At 37.6% G+C, this 19,662-nt stretch overlaps 1 protein-coding gene across 1 annotated transcript; it reads right to left on the bottom strand.

Moving 5' to 3' along the window:
• Positions 1-763: 763 nt before the first annotated feature.
• On the bottom strand, positions 764-16,779 carry LOC146462250 (protein NDRG1-like). Its single transcript, XM_085085751.1, has 15 exons — positions 16,622-16,779; positions 16,508-16,543; positions 16,223-16,310; positions 13,048-13,139; positions 12,403-12,431; positions 10,699-10,761; positions 8,510-8,570; positions 5,794-5,883; positions 4,727-4,804; positions 4,526-4,629; positions 4,340-4,381; positions 3,371-3,428; positions 2,912-3,010; positions 1,571-1,622; positions 764-1,274 (listed from the first exon to the last, which is right to left on the bottom strand). The coding sequence occupies exons 1-15, from the start codon at positions 16,649-16,651 to the stop codon at positions 1,189-1,191; spliced, it is 1,008 nt and encodes a 335-aa protein (XP_084941877.1). The 5' UTR covers positions 16,652-16,779; the 3' UTR covers positions 764-1,188.
• Positions 16,780-19,662: the final 2,883 nt, after the last annotated feature.

The raw sequence follows: 19,662 nt of genomic DNA, 5'->3' as shown, positions 1-19,662 counted from the left end.
CTTGAAAATATAACATCGATAAATACATTTACACGCAGGGAGGATTGCAACCCTTAGGTGTCCTAGATCAAGAGCCTGTTTCATAGGAAATTCCTCCGAGAATCTCGAGAAATTTTTGGAAAAATGTTTTATTGGACAATAATTTTATTGGACAAAAATGCCTCGAGATCAAGGCCCATGTGTATTTTACAGCCTTTTAGCGCTGGTCATGTTCTGTGTAAAATAGTTTCACATAGATCATGGGAGCCGCCGTTATTTCCTGGCGCGTATCATGTTTACTGAAGCAAAATAAAGTTATCTAAAGGTAAGTTCCAGTTTTGTTTACAACGTGTATACAATAACTTCCTTTTAATTCACATTCTGACTTTGACTATTTCTCAAAGTGTACACTGACATTTATACTTAACAATTAGATTATGAGCCCGAGATTTCTATCGCGTGATAGCTGATGAGGGCGCAGCCTGAATCAGCTATCACGCATAGAAATCGAGAGCGAATAATCTAATTGTTTTAGTATAAATTTACTAGTCGGTCACAGACACTTCGAAAACGCGACGAAGCGGCCGCCATTTTGTTGAAAACCACTACTCACTATCTATCACAGAATAGATAGCGAGTAGCGTAGCCAATCAGAGAACGGCATTCGTGATAGAACACTAGTAGATTTATACTAAATGTAGATAGTTATGGCTTTCAAACGACCTCGCCTTGGGTTGTTCAGAACTGGGAGACGAAAGTGCAACAAACAAAGTCACACAACTGATAAAAGAATGATGACAAATTTATTGTTGTTGAAGGGAATGGCGATTGCAAAAACAGATGGCATTGTTGAGAAAGACAAAGAGGATTTTCAATACACATCACTCCATAGGTTCCTGTAAAAAACCTTCTAATTTGTCAAAAGACCAAGAAAAAGAACCATAAACTGATGATCTATAAATCACCACTAAGTCACATTATTTCCTTTGATTTACATTTGTTAAAATAATACAAGTTACACCATTTGGTTTTCATTTTTTTCTTTTTTTTCAAATCACTCGAGAGCCACTCCAGGAAGTATTACTTGTTATATCCACTTAGTATATCCTTGGCTAGAAAACAGTCAGGAAAGTCTTGACAAAGCTTCGGTGACATTACACCACTCAAAAATCTATAGTCATCAAAACATTGCCCACTTTGTCCGTGTGCTTAATCCTCGCTCATGGACTGGGTTCGAGATCCACTGGATGACGTAGAACTAGTTCGAGACATTGAGCGTGTGCGCAATGTTGGAACTGAAAAAGACAAACAAAGTAGACAAACAGTTTTATGGGGAACCTGTTATTTGGGAGGATTTAGAGGTAACAATTTGCTCAAAGAATTCTTCCGTTTTCCTTCGGCCAGTAAATTAAGACATTTCTGGTTTCCAATTCAACCTGGGCATGAGGACCACCTATGGGTGAAATGGCTTTTCTCCGTAAATATCACAAATTTACTCTAATTTAGCTCCTCAAGCTGACATTTATAAGTATTCCTTGCATGTGATTTCAACAGTAATGCCTCAAGAAACCAATGTAAACATGCAACTTACCCAGCCCCAGTCCTTGAATAAACAGAAGCAAGCCTTCTGCCATCTTTTCAGGCTGCAAATAGATAAAAATACTGGATTAAAACAATCAGTAAATGCAGCGGTCAACAATTAACTTGTCACAGTTTACCCAGATATTTTGATGAAAGTACAGTGGGTCTACAATGTTAATATGGGAATATGCGGTTGTAGGAATTAGTATTAGCTATCCTCAAAGCCATAAATCTGCCACTACTAGTCCGCAAAATTATTGGCAGCCATGTTAGATGACCAACATAATCAAACCGGCGACTGAAACAACACAATCACCCTCCAGAGCCGTCAAACTATAGCAGAAATCTTGAAGGCAGGGTTGGAACATGTCACGCACATTCACAGCATACAAGCATTCATTTTTTGCTCAGTACCATATTTGGAAAACCTGGCATTCTTGACAAAGTACACTCACACGGAAATTGCGTTACAAGAATAAAGTAACTTGATTGGTTTATTAGTTTCTAGTTATTTTCCAAATATGGCACATATGAGATTGAATATTCCCAGGGTTTTGGCAGAAGACAAGATATTGGAATTACAGGTACATGTTTCAACTTTTATGGTTGAAACTTCTTACACCACCCACTCTCAGGAAAGTAAATAGAAGAAAACACACATCAAGTGGTGCATTGAATTACTGTCTGTCATGTTGGAAGATATGTTTATAAAGTCTATGGATAAGTATGTGACTACAATTATTATTTCATTCATCGAAAGGACATTGTCACAAGGATTTTGCTATGTTTTGGTCAGAACTGCACTTCAACTTGCAAATATCCATGAATTATCCAGGAGCATGATAAGTAGCATTTAATTAAAGAAAGCGAAAGAAATATTCACTTTTGTGTCCCACGTTCCCCTAAAGACTTTGAATCTGGTTTTTTCATCTCATTGTTTTGCAAAGGATGTCAAAGAAATGTACTAATTTTTTTAATGCATGTTCAGAGCCATTGTTCAGCTCATTAACCCTTTTACTTTTTGACATTCTTGTTGCCGTTGCGTCATGTTTTCAGAAGGTCCCTGATAGTAGGTGACATTGCCCCTTTAAACACTCTCCTTCAATTGTGAATGGAAGTAACCATCAAATTTTACTCCAGGTTTACTGCCACAAACGAAAACATTACCTACAAATTAGGCCAATTTTCTGATCATAAAAAGGGAAAAAGACCCTATTTGAAATACATGTTAGCACCCGACACTTGAAGACTCTTGGAAGCAAAAAAAAAAAAACATGATTCTTTGCCCTCATAACAAACCATCCTAATGGCAAATTTTAACTGGGAAGTTAAACACAAAAAGCAGCTGTACCTTTTCTTCCAGCACACTAGCTCCACAGTCAGGAGTAAGTAAACTCTTAATCTTCACATCAGTCGCCTTCAATACATCACCATAGTAAAACTTATCCTCCTAAGAACATTTAGACATTAACAACAAGTGTAAGCAGAAACGAGGAATCCTTTCTTGTGAAGAAATTAATATTCACTCATTCCCATGACCAATGGGAATGAAAAATCAATTCTGTCTGAAGAAAAACTTATCATATTATGAGTTTACTTTTATAAGCACAAAGTGCTATACACTAAAAGGTGGCACTAAAAATTTAATGTAAACATCATCGAGAAAAAGACCTTCTGCCAAAGGACTCAATAATGAAGTGTTACATTCACATGCACTGTACAATGTAGTGTAACTCTTGTTCCACAATGCCTTTCTGTACTACAATACTATACCATGATCAAACACATGACATGAATTTAGAGCACTTACAGTATTTTTGCGATGAGGAGAGTGTTCCCCAGTCACCACAAGTACACCTGTCTTGGCACTAAAACAAATACAAAGTTTGTTACCCCTCAAAAACATAGCAAAAGAGTTCAGCACACTAAGTAATGGGTGGGTAAAGAAACAATCTCCAAAAAGTTGTCATTTGGGAAAGGAAGTCTGTGATGTATTAAAACAAAGGCTTTTGGTCATCAACCTTACTTTATCTGCTGCCTCCACGTAAGGACTGTTTACACAGGCAATTTGTAATGGATTTGTTTTGCAGCAAGTTCAAGCATGATATAAAATAGCCTGCGTAAACTGCTGGCATTTTTTGCTGCAACTTCAAAGTGATTTAATAGCAATTTGATTGTAGTTAGAGCAGAGTTTATACAATGTCAACATAAAACACATCAAAGTTCCCCTGGGATCCCTTAATGCACCCTTTATACTGACATTGCACACGATGTTCTTGTCACAAAAAAATTGCAATAAAACCAATGTGAGACTGATGCAAAAAAATTAACAGTAGTTTACAGGGGTGATGTGATATCATTTGGTAAAATAACCACAGATATCACCACCAATATCACACCAACAATCGCCCCTGCCTCCTCCGCTAAAAAAAAAAAAAAAAGTTTCTTGGCCACTCAAGAAAAGAGCCTTAGGCTATCAGACATCAGTGCTTGGCACACTAGTACATAGCCTGGTGAACACAAATGGAGACAAAGTTAAAAAAAGAACTGGAAGAAATCTTTTTTATTGCATGAGCAGCAACTCTGCCTGGACAACAGATAAAAATGAGGAAGTGAAAGGAGAGACTTTCCTCTAATAAGCTGTGTTGACCATGTTGACAAAATTAAAAGAGTTCCTTTGATTTGTGTGGGTTCTCCTTTCCCCAAAAATACATTCTAAGGTAATTAAAGACCAAGGCTACATGTCGTCACAAGCTGACACAACAAACTGTTCACTTACTCAAGCTTGTGACCCTTCATGTCCTTCATCAGATCACTGCGTCTAAAAACAAAAATTAACAAACATTCACCTACAAGGACTTGACAAACAACTTTGTCTGAAAGATTGTGCTACTAAAGTGACTTCTTTGCTGTCAAATCTTATCAGCTCAACCAATGGCCAACTTTCCACTAACATTTGACTTACCTGTTGTAAGCACTGACAAATGCTGCTACGTTGTGTGCGTTCATGTTCTCCTTCACTTCCTCAACAAACCGATCTACCAACTCCATGTTGGGCTTTCCAGTGTCCTACCAACAATGAAACAGTATGATTCATGCTGAGCATGCCTTTCCATAACAAATTTAAAAACATCAAATGAAACATTAAAACTTTGTTTCCACTTACCCTTTCAAAGTGATGCCACATGAGGTAGTTTACAGTTCCCTCTGTGAATCCTTTCTTATCAAGTTGTCGTGTTTTAATCTACAAAGCAAAATGCACATCAAATGTTATTACAGTGCACAAGTCAAAAAGTGGAAAAGAAACATTGACGGGGCTTAGTGCAAGTAGGCAATAAATGCATGATTTAAAGTTGATATCCAAATTGCTTCAGATCAGCTCTTTATAATGTTGGCATAAACACTCAATATCATGAGTAAAATGAAGTCCTTTATTTTATTTTTTGGCTTACTATTTCCTAAAAATTGAAACTTCACTGTACACCAGTACATGTTGTAATAATACTTTATACATGTACTGTTATACCTCCCAACTCAAATATGTTTTCTGATTAGAAGAGAACGTGTCATGTGCCATGGGTCAAAAACCACTAACTCCCTAGGGAAATAACAACTTGAATTTTCGACTCGCACGTGATCAGGTTGTGCACCTTGAAACCGCAGCAAATTTGTGTGACAGCCCACATCAAGAAAATAACATTTTTACCGTCATGGTATATAATTTGTTCTATTTTTGAGTTGGTAGGTATAACAAAACACTTAATGACTGCCCCCAGGGGAAACAGTGAGTTTTGTTTCCCCTCAACCCTCAAAGTTCCCCTCAACAAACAATGAGGGCCTCGGGGAAACAAAACTCACTGTTTCCCTTGGGGCCAGTCATTAAGTGCTTACCGTCCTCAGTATTACAAAAGAAATCAACCAAGCATTGACTCCTCTTTGGTTTGACTTGTTCAAGTTACAGGGGATAAAAAAGGTAACTCTTTGCAATTAAACCTTTAGGTCAAAAAGCAAGTAATCCCTTTTTAACTACAAAATAAAATACCAACAAAAAATGATCTTCCACAATGACATGCCTGCACTCAAAGGCATCAAATTTGTAATAATTGCACTAAGTAACTTAGTATAATTATGTACATAAGATACTGCACACCATCCAAATAAATAAATAAATAAATAAATAAATAAATGAATAATTTGTTGGAATGAAATCTCAACGGTAAACAGAAGTCTTACCTTTCCTTCACCCCATTCTTTGAAGCTTGCTGTGGAAATGCCAGGCTCTACTACAACTAACCCAGCCACTTTATCTCCCCATTTTGATACCTGTTGCAAGAATCAATCATCCAAGTTTAAAGGGTAAGAAAAATGAAACATGATAACTTCTTTGACCAGTTTAAAGTATCATTTCTACAAGAAAAAAGTTTCAAAATGTTCAACCATGCACAAATTGTGGAGGAAAATGTATTTTTCAATAATATTCAAGTAACATGGGCTTACCATCCTGGGAATATTTTGAGGAAATTAATTATTAAAATGGCTCCCCCTGAGAACTCTTATTTAAGCATTACCCTACTCTTTTCAATAATTTTCAGGGAGATTTGGGGAAAGATTTATGTGTTAAGATCCAGAAGAAAACTGCCTGAAAGAAACAGAAGAAAAAATGCTTTGAAAACAAAATCTAGTGGAAAGCGACAAAGGCTCTTGGTTAAATGCAAGCAACAAGGCACAAGAGCAGGACCCAGGGCCTTTTCCTCACTTAGTGGATCCTAATGTTGATGTTTCAAATGAAGAAGTCACCTCAAAACATACATTGGATACTGCACTGTAAAATTAGACTGGTTTGAAATTCTTTAAACTAAAAAACAAGTTTTAACCACCATGTGTGCATCATACTTTGAACTGTGCATATGCAATCAAAGTTCTCAGTTGAGAACTTAGAGCCCATAACTGACACTTGTCGTTTTATGTGCTGCTAGTAAGTGTTAAAGTCCTAAAGAACTTCAGAAGATCAAAATGAGCTACACTGTACATGGCCTTTGGCCATACACTTCCATATTGTAAATGAAACCATCACAGCCACAACCACTAAAATTTCAATTGAGACCTCCCTGGGTAGGTACAGTGCAGCTCAGAAATAAGCAAACCAAAATATGCGCGTTAAACGCGTATAATACGCGTATGCGTATATACGCATACGCGTATTGACTTATACGCATACGCGATCATTAGTATGTATGAGCTAGCCTATTGTTTCTTCTATTGTGAAAAGGTCATTGTTGATTTCAATGGGCAATTCAAAAAAGCTAAAAACTGGTGGTCAAGCTGCATGTCCATCGATCGTCTTGTGCTTATATCGACTGTTTGTTGTTGACCGCTGTCGAGCATCATATCGAGTGCGTGAGTATCAAGTATTGCCCAAATCTCCTCATTAAATAAAAAGTGTTGCCAAATGATAAGCCTCATGTTAAGAGGGAACCACTTGATATTTTTATTGTCTTTTCTAAAGCACTCGGTTTCTTGAGCTGCAATTCAGCTTATGCTCGCGGCGGCATAATTTTATAAACGTTCACTTGCCAAAAAATAACGCATAATGTTTGGCGCATAATGTTCACAAAATGTGATCGGCGCATCATAGAAACTTTGAAAAAAAATCCTGGCTTTGAAGAGAGAGCATTTCATCATTTGAATCAGCGAATTCTGCCAAAAAGAACCGGAGATATCGTTTTTTTCAGTTCTTGCCGTGACGCTTCAAAGATAACCAACATTTCACAATGGACTCAGACCGGCGCGTGCTGAAAAACCAAAACTTTTCTTTGCAGAAAAATCAAATAAATGTTATCGACGCATCACAGAAACTTTGAAGGAAAATCTTGTCTATGAATGGAGAGAATTTTATCGTTTGAATCAGCGAATTCTTAACTTGTTGTCTTAGTCTACATTTTTTTTTCCTTTCGCATGTTCGAAGCCGGACAAGAATGTTGACATCATTGTTCAGAATCGACAATTATACTATAGTTATCAGTCATTTTCGTTCCCAAAGACCTGGGAATTAACCAGGAATTAAAAAATATATATATTAAAGACGCTTTGCTTATGTTGGAGGTGTTTTGGAAAGAGCAATATTCGCAAAGCAAAGAAAGATTATTGTTTTGATAATATATATGCAAATTTATACTGCCGCGCTAACCACCGCTAACGATATGTAACCATCAACGAAAGGCGTTACGTATACTTATGATCATGCTTGTTTAGCGCTGTTTCCACAAATAGTGTAAATGAGTGAGCTTAAAGTTATTTTCCTACCAAATACGTTTCGGTAAAAGAAAAATTAATGGGCTGGTTGTCGAATCATCGCTTGTAAAGCGAGCCAAGTTTATAAGTACGACAGCCGCCGTTCTTGTTCAGTGGCGACAAAGCGAACGGGAAGTTTGTTGTCAACGCTCTTCCAGCAAGTAATATTAATTTGATAAACTATCTTCCTTTTCTCGAAGAATTAGATTGACAAAAAAGAGCATGTCGGTAATAAGGTTTTTTATCGTTGGGTTTGCAAAGCCAGCTCGGACACCTTGTTTCAGTCATGTTTATGTCATTCGCCGATTTTGTCGAAGCGCGAATAAACAAGTTCTATTATAGTCCTGTCGTCATTCATATTATTCAAATTTCGTGCTGCGGGTTGTCGCTTTTACTTTATCGTTTCTTTTGTTGTGCAAGACAACACCAGATAAAGCAAAGGTATGGCAATGAATAACAAAGGCAGGACATGCGCGTATGACGCTATACGCATACGCGTATAACTTGCGTATGGTACGCGTATGCGATGTTCGCTTATTTCTGAGCTGCACTGTATACACTGTAGGTATAAAGTATCCTTGACTAAAAATGTATTGCCCGGGCTTTGTAGGTACACTTGATAGCACAGAATTCATAGACACTCTACGATACCACTTACAGCCAGTTCTGTGAGGACATTTGCACCAGCACCCACTCCAAAGCAAACCACATCAGTCAAACTATCACAAAACAAATACATACATACTTTCGTTAGAAAAATCTTTAAAAATGAAACTGAAGTTACTGCCAAACTTCCCTTGACTTGTTTCATTAACTTTTGTTTTCAGAAGGTTATGATGAAAGTGGCTGCATATAATTTGGTTGCATAACATGCTCTACCACTCATAAATGCATGAAGTCAAGGCTAAGCCAGTCTTTCATGTGAGGCGAGGCAAGTTTTGCAAGCACCCAAGGCACAAGCCACAAGGAGGCTCTGCTCCTTCAGAAAAATTGGGAAATCTAGAAGCTCTGACATGCTATTTTTAGCACTTCTTTATGATACCTCTTCAAAAACTCAGGATTGTTCAATGGTAGGCCTTTTTATTGCTTACAAGTCAACATTATTTATGCTTGCTTCTAGACCATATGTGCAATACTTGCACCAAGTGATTGCTACAGCCCAGGAATGCAGTGGAAGGCCATTCAAATACAGCTTAAAAGGTGGGAGACTACTTCTTCATGTTGACCACTTTTTCTCTTGGTCTATCAACCCAATTTGGTTTCTTGTGTACATTTACATTGTATAGAGGGTTTACCCTGTGCTTAACCATAACTTGTTTCATATCAGATGAGCTCATCCGTTGCCTGGAATGGCTTTGTAAGTTGCCCTAAGGCAATGTCATGTTTCTCGCAGCAATGAGAAGCATAGTTGGAAAACAAACAGAACAAGAGGCCAAATTCATAATAAAGAAATTGAAATTGGAAACAAACAGCGGGTTAAATGAATGACTCTATTCACTCAGTATGAAATCCTCCAATTTATAGAAAACCCACCATAAATGCACACAAGAAGCTAAATTAGTCACAAGACAGAGAGAGAGAGAAAAAAAAGGCCAACATGCATAAAGAAGGAGTCGCGTAGGCCTTCCACCTTTATTAACCAGAACTCATGGCGGTTGCTTAACCCTTTCCCGACCAAGAGTGCCATATGGCACAAGACACAATTATGAGCTCAGTATTTGGTCAATTTGTGTGAAAATTGCACAACCAAAAGATCTTTGAAAGATCTATAAATTGAAGGCATAAAATCATGCCCCCCTCCTATATGAGACTTGATTTACCACCCCTCAAACTTTTGGATTTTTTTTCCTTTGTACGTTAAGGGTCCAGTTGATATCTTACAACAAGCAATGCACTGAGAGCTGTACATTAAGCTATAGTTTAGGGGGATACCCAGTATGTACAATGAATAAGAAAATTTTCAATGTTTTTCTTCTTTCGTTTTGGACTTTTCTCACTCTCATATGTGACCTCCTCCATCTCTGTTGGTGTGATTTATAGCACACTCCAGAAAATACCCTTTAAATGGTATATCACATGTGGTCTCCCAGTTCATAGTTAGCGATTTAGAAAAATTCGCCATTTCCCTCGGATGGGAAAGGGTTAAGATGCACGATGCCAGAAATTATGATTTAAACAGGGCTGGATTTTGAATGTTGTTGAGTTCCTGCATTCCAACTGCATTTGAAGAATTCTTGTTGATACTCACATTTACTTTTAAACAAACTGCCCCTGGGGAACATTTGAATTTTCCCCAAAATTCACTCACCTTATGAGGTTAAGGTTTGATGCAATAATATTGCAAATGCTATTTTGGGAGCAAATTATGTTTTATTAACTATTATTTTGGGATAAAAGTTAGACAAGGCAAGTGCCTTGTCTTGCCTCATGCTACCTACGGCCCTGGAAGTGTAGATTGGATATCTTGGATGACACATCTTTTCATACAAATGACAGATGCAAAGAAAAAGGCAGACTTTGGGTGATTAGCCTTCCCAGCAAAATGAAAAATGTATCTGACATGACCCTAATAGGCCCACAATGTAAAAAATGGAGGCAGTTAGAGTGTTTATTTGCCAACTGTCACTCCAATGCACCTTGAATTTGTCAAGACAAGTTCACAAAACCTACGTTTCTCAGATGAAGGTACCTTTACACATCATTATGTTCCTAATAAAAATGCAACCCATGTCCTCAGCGAAGAAAACACGGGGATGAAGAGTTTCTTGCAGAAATCTGATCTTACTACATGTATCCTTTGATTACTTGAAAGGAAAAAAAGAAGGCAACAGCATCTCACAAACTTACTTGAAATGGTCAATAACATGCCCCACCATCTCTCCTAGTTTTGCCATAGTTGGGAATTGGTAACTGCAAAAGAACAAACTGTGTTAAAATTAAAGTAATACTGTCATCATCAATGCGATCTTTAGGCCATTGATTGCTACAAGATCTACACCTGTTCACTAAATTGGCAATCAGTAACTTACAGCCCAAAATCGGTGCTTCTAAACTCCGAGTGTGGCTTATCTGCAAGTGGGGCTTATAAACTGATATTTATGGAATTTTGTACTACCACTTTGGTCATATTTTAGTACACCTCTACTCTAATTGGCCTATTCTTTTGTATGTTAATAATGATAATAATAATAATAATAATAACAATAATAATAATAATAATAATAATAATAATAATAATAAAAATTCCACCTGTAAACTCAGTGTTTGATATGTCTGTCCCATCAGATAGAAACATCGCACTGAAGGAAATCGAAAAGAAAAGCAAATACAAAGACCTAGCACTAGAAATACAGAGAACGTGGCATTTGAAAACCATAGTGATCCCTGTAGTTGTTGGTGCGCTTGGTACAGTAAAGAAGGGGATGGTAGAAAACATCAAGAAAGTATCAGAGAGAGCTACTGTGACAGAGATTCAAAAGATCTGGATGCTGGGATCTGCGCGAATCCTCAGAAAGGTGCTTAGTTAATAGTATCTGAATAGAATGATTGACTTGAGTGACTGATGCCCCAGGTGCATGGTTTGTGCCCAGCTGATGCACAAAATGAACACCAGCAAAGAGTGTGATAGTAGAGACAATAATAATGACAATAATAATATTATTATTATTATTATTATTATTATTATTATTATTATTATTATTATTATTATTATTATTATTATTATTATACAAAGAATAGGTTTTTCTCAGAAGCTGTTTTGATGGGTCAAAAACTTCAAAACTGACTCACAATAAATCATTCTTTCACATTGCTTGGGTGCTGGTTTCTATACATAAATCTTTAACTGAATAATTTTTTCATTAAGGGAAGCTTTTTGTCTGTTTCTCTCTGTATTTTCATTCACAAAATATTTTACTACATGTACGCAATCTTATAAACAAACCCAAAACCTCCAGAACAGATCAAATTTGTCGATGTACCACCAGGATCAAATTTCTGCACAAATTTTGAAAAGTTTACCTTCAAGTTAAATTTTTGGGCAAATGCTCTTAATTCAAACCCAGTGTATTTTATTTGAAAATTAGAAATTGTAACTTTAAATCTAGAACAAAGGAGTCAATGTTGCTGTTGTTTTTCTTTAATCCTGTAAGTTGTCTATTTGTACTGCAAAGGGTTGCTTATTACTGATTGCATATTTAATGAACTACTTAAAACTTTCATGGTGCTTAATGGATTAAACCACACACCACAAGGCCATGCAATTTGGCCTGGGCTTGAAACTGCAACTGACTTTGCATGTTCAATAAACACTAGAAACAATCTCTGTAGAGTGTTTTTTCATGGAGCTAAGAAAAGACTGCTATCAGGGTAGGTGGAGAGGATTATTAGAAGGAGGGCCTTAATACAGGGATGGAGCTAATAAAGGAAAAACAGTTGTCAGGTGATATCAGAGCTGGCTCTTGTTATTCATACATAATCATTCCAATACAATGTAAATAAAGACTAGAAAGTCAGCAAAAACCTTTGATAGCAGTATTTTTAAATACTTACTCAGGTGCCAGGTTTTCTGCCTTGCTTTCCTAAAAAGAAAAACAATTTCATTTCATATATCATAAGCTTCCTCAAGGCAACAGCTGATCAGGTTGCTTTGTTTCTATGTGGCTCTACAGGTAACATTCCCAATATCAGGAATGTAAAATACTGATAACATCACCCAAAAATCTTGACCAACCCAACTTTTTCTTTCGAGTGGCAAATATCATGTAAACAGAGTCGTAAACTCATTTTGTGTGCAGATCTAATTTGACAGATAATGCAAAACCTATATTGTGAACCCTTTCTAGAAATAATGGCAACTGTATAAATTACTGGTTGCTTTAACATGTACATTCCTAAAAAAGATTTCATAACATTGCTCCATAACACAACTCCCCAAACCATGACATTAAAAAGCTGATGTCACTGTCAAGTTTTCCTTTTTTGTTATTTCCAAAATAAACGACAAGACAACTGCAAACATCCAGTGTGAATTCTGAGTTTCGCATGACAGCAGACCTTTCAATATTGTTATTTTCCTCACTAACAGTCGCAGACTTTGGTGTTATTCTCATTACCTGTAAATGTATATGTGGTAATTTATTGTCACAGAACTGGGAAATTACATTTATCATCTCCATAAGCAACAATAACCCTTACCTGTCCTGGTGCATCGACATGGTAAATTACAAAGCGATCCAACAAGGCCACTATATCTTCATGCTGAAAGAACCTTTCAAAGCATGTTTTATCTGAAAGACATATACATATATGTATTATTGACTGGGCACCTGTACATAACTTTCAGTAGTTAACAAAAAGTGATGGTTATGAACCCAGCACACTTCTTAGATAAGTGTATTTACTTCTCCTTTTGGTTGAAAAAGAAAGACAACTAAAAAATATTTTTCTTCCCAATGTAACAACCCCCAAATCAGAGAAAAACCTGGACATTCTAAGAAACCCAAGTATTGACTGTTGTAGGTTAAAATGAATCCCAGGTTAAAATGATTTCAACCTAGGTTGATTTGTATTTTCCTTTGTTTCAGATGTAAATTACCGAACCTTAACCAAGGAAAATACAAATCAACCTAGGTTGAAATCATTTTAACCTGGATTGACCACCTGAGAGTACAAGTCCCTGAAAATAAAAAACCTTGACAGTAACTCCATAATAATTTAAGGGGTGGAAGGTGGGGATGAGAAAAGCCAAATAATGCGGGCTGTCTCAAAATACCACATACAAACACCCAAGAGATATGTACAACCACATCACACTGTTAACAATCTACAAACTGATTGTGAAGGACAAAAAAATCATTCACCAATAGAAACTTTCATTTAACCTTTGAAATAAAAAATGGTTTACATACTTTCTAATTGTTTATATCCTGTCTCATTGAATAATCGTTCAATATACAACGCCCATTTTTATTACCTTATGGAGCAACCGCGGTGACAGGGACTACAAATTTTAATTATACATGTAATAAGGTTTGATCAATATGCATTGATTTGTAATATCAGCTTGCAATCCATGATGTAAACTTTTATTAAAATTTATAAAACCATGAGGGGAATGGGACCAAAGGAAAGAGATTTGACCACAGAGTTAACCTTTCTGTCAAGTTCCCATGGGCAAGGAAGCATTTGTTAATCAAATGCAATAAATTGTAAATCCCTGCCCCAAGTAAAATAATAAATACAAGTTGTGCTGGATATGTGATTATAACACAAAGCTTTACTGAATAACTAGCAACTTAAGAATGTTCATTTGGACTACATGTATTTCAATTATCATACAACTTGGTATATGATGACCAGAACTAATATATATCAAATACTCACAACAGTAACAAAGCAGATTAGGTCAGAAAAAAAAAAAGAAAGTGATGAAATTACTCTTGAACTAATTTTTGAATCTACATCTCTTGCACTGAACAAAATATGACTACAGCTAATCTTGATCTAGCTCACAACTGAAAGGCCGTTTACATGACAGATACAAAATGGTATGGACCTGTTGAAAAGTGGTAAGGTACCTATAATTTTTGAAAGGAAACTCCCATGCTGTTTTGGGTCCATAGGCACAGCACATGTACATGTACTTCTTTACAACAGGTCCATTAAATTTTTTGCCTGTCATGCAAATGGCCCTTGAACTACTTTTTGCCACAATGTATGTGATTCCAGCTCAGAACATGCTGATGAAACATTGTCACCCTGACCCCAAGAAGGTACTTCACTAAACATTCCATGGGGGGATGGGTCTTGCTGAAAATGTCCATCTCATTCCCACACTCCCTCCCCTCCCCCCAATTGTTTTGCATTTTTTCCTCAATAACACAGCTACAATCCTGGCCTAAAATGTTGGGATGATTTTGAAAACTCTACAAGAAATAACCCCCCCCCCCCCCACCTCCCACCATATAATGTTGTCGTTCCGGTGGCTATCAACATTGCTTGAGGGGGAGGAGAAGGGCTTCCAAAAATTCCCAACAACAGCAACACCAAGCTTATAGTGACTGGTTATAGATATCAACAGCACTAATGTACACTGCCAATGCTATTTTCAGAAAGTGATCCAGAAATATTGGTGATAATTGTAGGTCCATGTCTATGGTAACATGCCAATGGAAATTATGTTTTCCACAAAGTTGGATCTTATTCATAATAAAAGAATGTCAATCATGCATCCAACTGCAGATAAATCGCCTTCAAGTGTCAGCCCCATATATTGGCTTAGTTAATTGCAATGGGCCAATAAATCCAAAGTTTTTGGTTCAGCTGTATGTAAATTTTGCAAGGGAGTCCAAAATGGCAAACTAAAATTTCAGTTCACATGATACTGTTGTAATCCTCCTAATATCAGGCATATCAGGTGCAGACCACTATGATCAGTTTTGTTACTATGTTACACCTTTAAATAATACTTACACCTGTGCCATATACATATTCAGAACAAATAAACACTACTTCAGTACTTAACAATGCCGATAAGCTGTCAAAGTTGTTCTGAGGGCAAATAAAATCCCTTTCCTGGCAAAAATGAATTATGTCTAACATATTACGAATTGAGTTTTGTTTCCCGAATTCGATAAGCATTTTGTCGCCATCTGTCACAGAGTTCGTAAATGACCTTACATGCAAAGTTCATACCAGATGGTGCAATATATTTGATGACTCACTACGTCGATCAGGAGACAAATATACTGAACAACAAATTGTCTATTTCGGTCACAAAAATATTATACAAATTCAAAGGGGCACGGGATATAGGTGATCTAGTTCTGCAACACCTAATCAAAACCTTTCTGATATTTTCTTCGGACAATTTTCAAACACGTCTTCATTTTCTAGTCCTGAGAAAGGCTTTGCGGTTTCGAACCCCGAGGGCAGCCGTACAAGCCTTAGAAGTTTCAACGAAAGAAGAAAAAGATTTCCATCCCGATTTCAAACTATTTCGACCGTGGAATGATCAAATTAAAACTTTTTTTAATACTTGCTCTTGGTTGAAATCTACCTGTTTTTAATTAAGCTACTTGTAAGCGCTGCAAAACCACCAACCCAAAACACAAATTCAATGCACGGCCGCTGGTCTTCTCATAACTTACGTTCATTCGAACGGAAACCATCCTTGATCAGATTCATTTGCAATTAATTTTCAATGAACTGAGCTACCTTTAAACCCTGACAAGGGTCATTTATATAACACATTGTCGGCAAAAAGCTGTGAGGTCGCGCGTTGCTCTTTGTTTTGAGCGTGGTGGCTTGCAAGGCAGAGCCAATAAACAGATAAGCTTTTATGAATTCATTCAAAAGTAACCTCACTTACGATTCATTCCAACATCATGGAACGTTATCATGACTTCTTTCTTCTTAATGTTCTCCTTCTCATCTTGTTTGTCCCGGGAATCTTCACCCTATAAAAGCGCAGTTCATTTAGCCTGATTTAGCGCATAACGAGGATATTGAACCAGTTTGCATATTCTGCAGAAGCCATAACAAATTGCTCCCGATCTCCCAAACCATACAGTGTAAATAGCGCTGTTTGGATCAAAGCAGCCTAAATATTTCCAAGACAAATTAAAACGGAATATAAACCAAAGCAAGAACGTACCACGACATACACGGTCAAGTCTCCGACTTTCTCCACCTACAAAATGGATCCGAAGTGAAATGAGTTTGCAAACCGTGCAAGTGAGAAAGACTTGCAAATCAAAGATTCATATACCCTTTCCGTTGTCTGACGTTCTTCAGCCATTTTACAACGAAATGCACTTTAAATAAGGCTCAGGTAAGATAAATTCAATCAAAGTTAGCTTCAAAAGCACGTTGCAAACTACTCCCTCCGAGAGGTTGCTGCAAGGGAGCCCGCAAGGGTCAAATAACAAAGGAACAAAGCTCGACAAAGCGAGGGAACACTCAACCAACCAATCACAAAGCAGTTTGTATAAAAATCGCTGACCAATAAACAGATGGGCGATTTCGTTTATTTCCACGCACTCTTCTTTATAAAACCACTCCTTTGTCATTCATTTCTATCCTTTGTCATTTCCCAAATAATGCTCATCACTCATAGACGCCACTTAAGACACATTATCCTAAAATAGTTCATCCTCTGTGCCTCTCTTGCGCCCTTACTCGTCACGACGACACACCACACGTACACCTGGAGGATGTCACACATCACTGGTCATCACTTGACTTTGTTATTTTTCTCGCATGAGGAAGCTGGGAGGTGGGGTAAGGGGTGGGGTGAGGGTGAGGGTGAGGGTGGGAAGGGATAAGTCCCCTTTCCCCAGTCTCCTCCCATTTTGCTTTGGCGGTGAACTAGACTTTGATAAAATTTTAATAATTTTAATACGCCTTCACGAAAATATAGAGTTCCCAAGATCGCTTCACAAAATGAAAAAAAAAAACAAAACAAAAAACCAAACAAACAAAAAAAAACAAAAAAAGAATAGAAGACCCCACTCCATAGAGAAATACGAGACCCATGCGCTTGCCCCTTGCCCCTTGCCCTGTACGAAGGCCGACATGTGACCGAGTCTATGCATGGCATATGATGACATGTTGACATGTCCTGGCTTCATGTGGACGGCTCCCGATCAAGGGAGTGAGATTTGTCGTATAAAACTCTGTTGTTTGTAGGGAGAATATACCATTTGGCTTGTTCTAATTCTAATTATATAAGCTGCAAAGGGCATAGCCCATCACCGCAGATGTGCCATGAGCACAGATGTGCCATCACCGCAGATGTCCGGGAGATGTGTGATGTGTTTCGCATGTATCAGCAAAATCAGTACAACAGTCTTTGCAGTGTTTCCTCACTGCGTTTCTTGCAGTTATTGATCAGCAATTGCTGAGGCCAAGCCGACGAGGGTTTTTTTTTCTTTTTAGAAGATTTGCCAGTGGGTACAGTGAAACCTCGATTTAACGAAGTCGTTGGGGACCGGCCAAAATCGAGGGTTCGTTATATCGAAAACCTCGATATAACGAACTTGAAGGGAAACAACCAAAATTTTCGTTAAATCGAGGGCTCGTTATTTCGACCAAAATGTTCGTTAAATCGAGGTCATAGTTAACGATTAATTTTCAACACAGGTGACTTCTGTCACGCAATTCAATGCAATTTTCGTCACCCAGAAGTGCCGCGTTTTGAGATGCAATTCATTAAGCATGGTGGCTTTCAGTAGCAATTATTTTCACTTTTGAACAGACGCGCAGCTTTTGTTTACAAAAAACGACACTTTCAGAGTGTTGATCTGTTCAGCGTTTATCTTCTGTTGCGTGTTAACATTGTAATTCGTTATATCGAGGTAGATTTTACGTTTGGGCTTCCTGATTATGTTCGTTATATCGAAGAATTCGTTATATCGAGGTTCTATTCCATACATTTTACTGTAACTTTGGCCGGGACACAGAATATTGTTCGTTATATCGAGGACTTCGAGGTTATTATCGAGGTTCCACTGTAATAACAGAAATTTATTAATGGCGTCGCATTTCCTCTTTTCAACACCTCATCACATTTATTTACCCACCCCCCCCCCCCCCTTCCCCTCCCCCAAACCAGGAAACACGATTCGCTTGCAGCCATTCGATTATTAAACTGCGAGCAGCCTCTCTTTTGCTTGAGGTACGCCAGGAATGACTACATATTCATGGCCCACCACTCTGAGTAAAGAGGCAGTTATTTTGCAGGGAAGGGGGGTGGGGTCTCATTATTTTTCCAAATCGAGGCCAGATGGACACTACATTTTTGCAATATTGATAACATTTGCGTGTAAACAACAACACACAACAACCTGCGCAAAGCTATTCATCTATTCGACTAGCAGCGCACTTCGTACGTGTAAATGCAAAAACTGGCGTCGACCTGGAAGCCGAAAGAAACTGATTGTATCGTAATAATGTATGTTTTCAATAGTAGTTCAACTTTTATTCTGAAGGGTTTACCTAAAACATGGAATCCGGAATCCGCAATAAAAAAGAAAAAAAAATCGTCAACATGAAAATTTCAACGAAGGTTAAAGTCACTTGGGAAACAGTTTTTATAGCTTTTGAAAATTATAATATCAGTCAGGAGCCCAGTGAAATTTTCAAAAGTTTCCCTTAGATTTCAATTGCTTAGTCAGTTGAGCCACTCATTTGGAATAAAAGGTTCCTAATCTTCAAAGCTTCAAACGGCGTACTCTTAAATACCCCCACACCTCTTCCTACTCGTTAACGTTTCCTACTGCCATAGCACGTAGAGAGACAATGAAAGGTAACTAGAGAAAAGAGTCAGTGTTGGGTTTATCACTCATCAACTCTTCGCAAGACTCACTGTCTTTGCATAATAATATAAAAAGTCTTGAAACAAGTCGGTATGGGGGGTGGCTTCGATTTCATCTAAAAAAAGCTACGAATTGGCACCGACCCTGGATAGACAGCGGGCAAAGTTATTTATTCATTTATCAACTCATCCGTCCGTTCGTTCGTTCGTTCGTTCGTTCACTCATTCATTCCCTTCGTTCCTTCGCTCACTCACTCACTCGCTCGTGGTTCTGTCATGCCTGCCGGCATACATTCGTACGTTCAGTCATGTATGCATGTATTCATTTATGTACCTTTTTACAAAAGAGTGTCGAGCTGTCGGTACAAAGGAAACGTTTTATGTCGATGGCGGTTCTTGAAATACATTAAGAACTTCAGGAGCCTGTGAACGATTTCCCATAATTTAGTAATCACAATAGCAGGATGTAGATAACAAATTATTTTATATCCTCT

Source organism: Pavona decussata, unplaced genomic scaffold (assembly GCF_977016875.1).
Source record: "Pavona decussata unplaced genomic scaffold, jaPavDecu1.1 SCAFFOLD_190, whole genome shotgun sequence".
Classification (NCBI taxonomy): Eukaryota; Metazoa; Cnidaria; class Anthozoa; order Scleractinia; family Agariciidae; genus Pavona; species Pavona decussata.
Note: the sequence above shows the minus strand (reverse complement) of the source record. Positions and strands in the feature narration are given on the sequence as shown.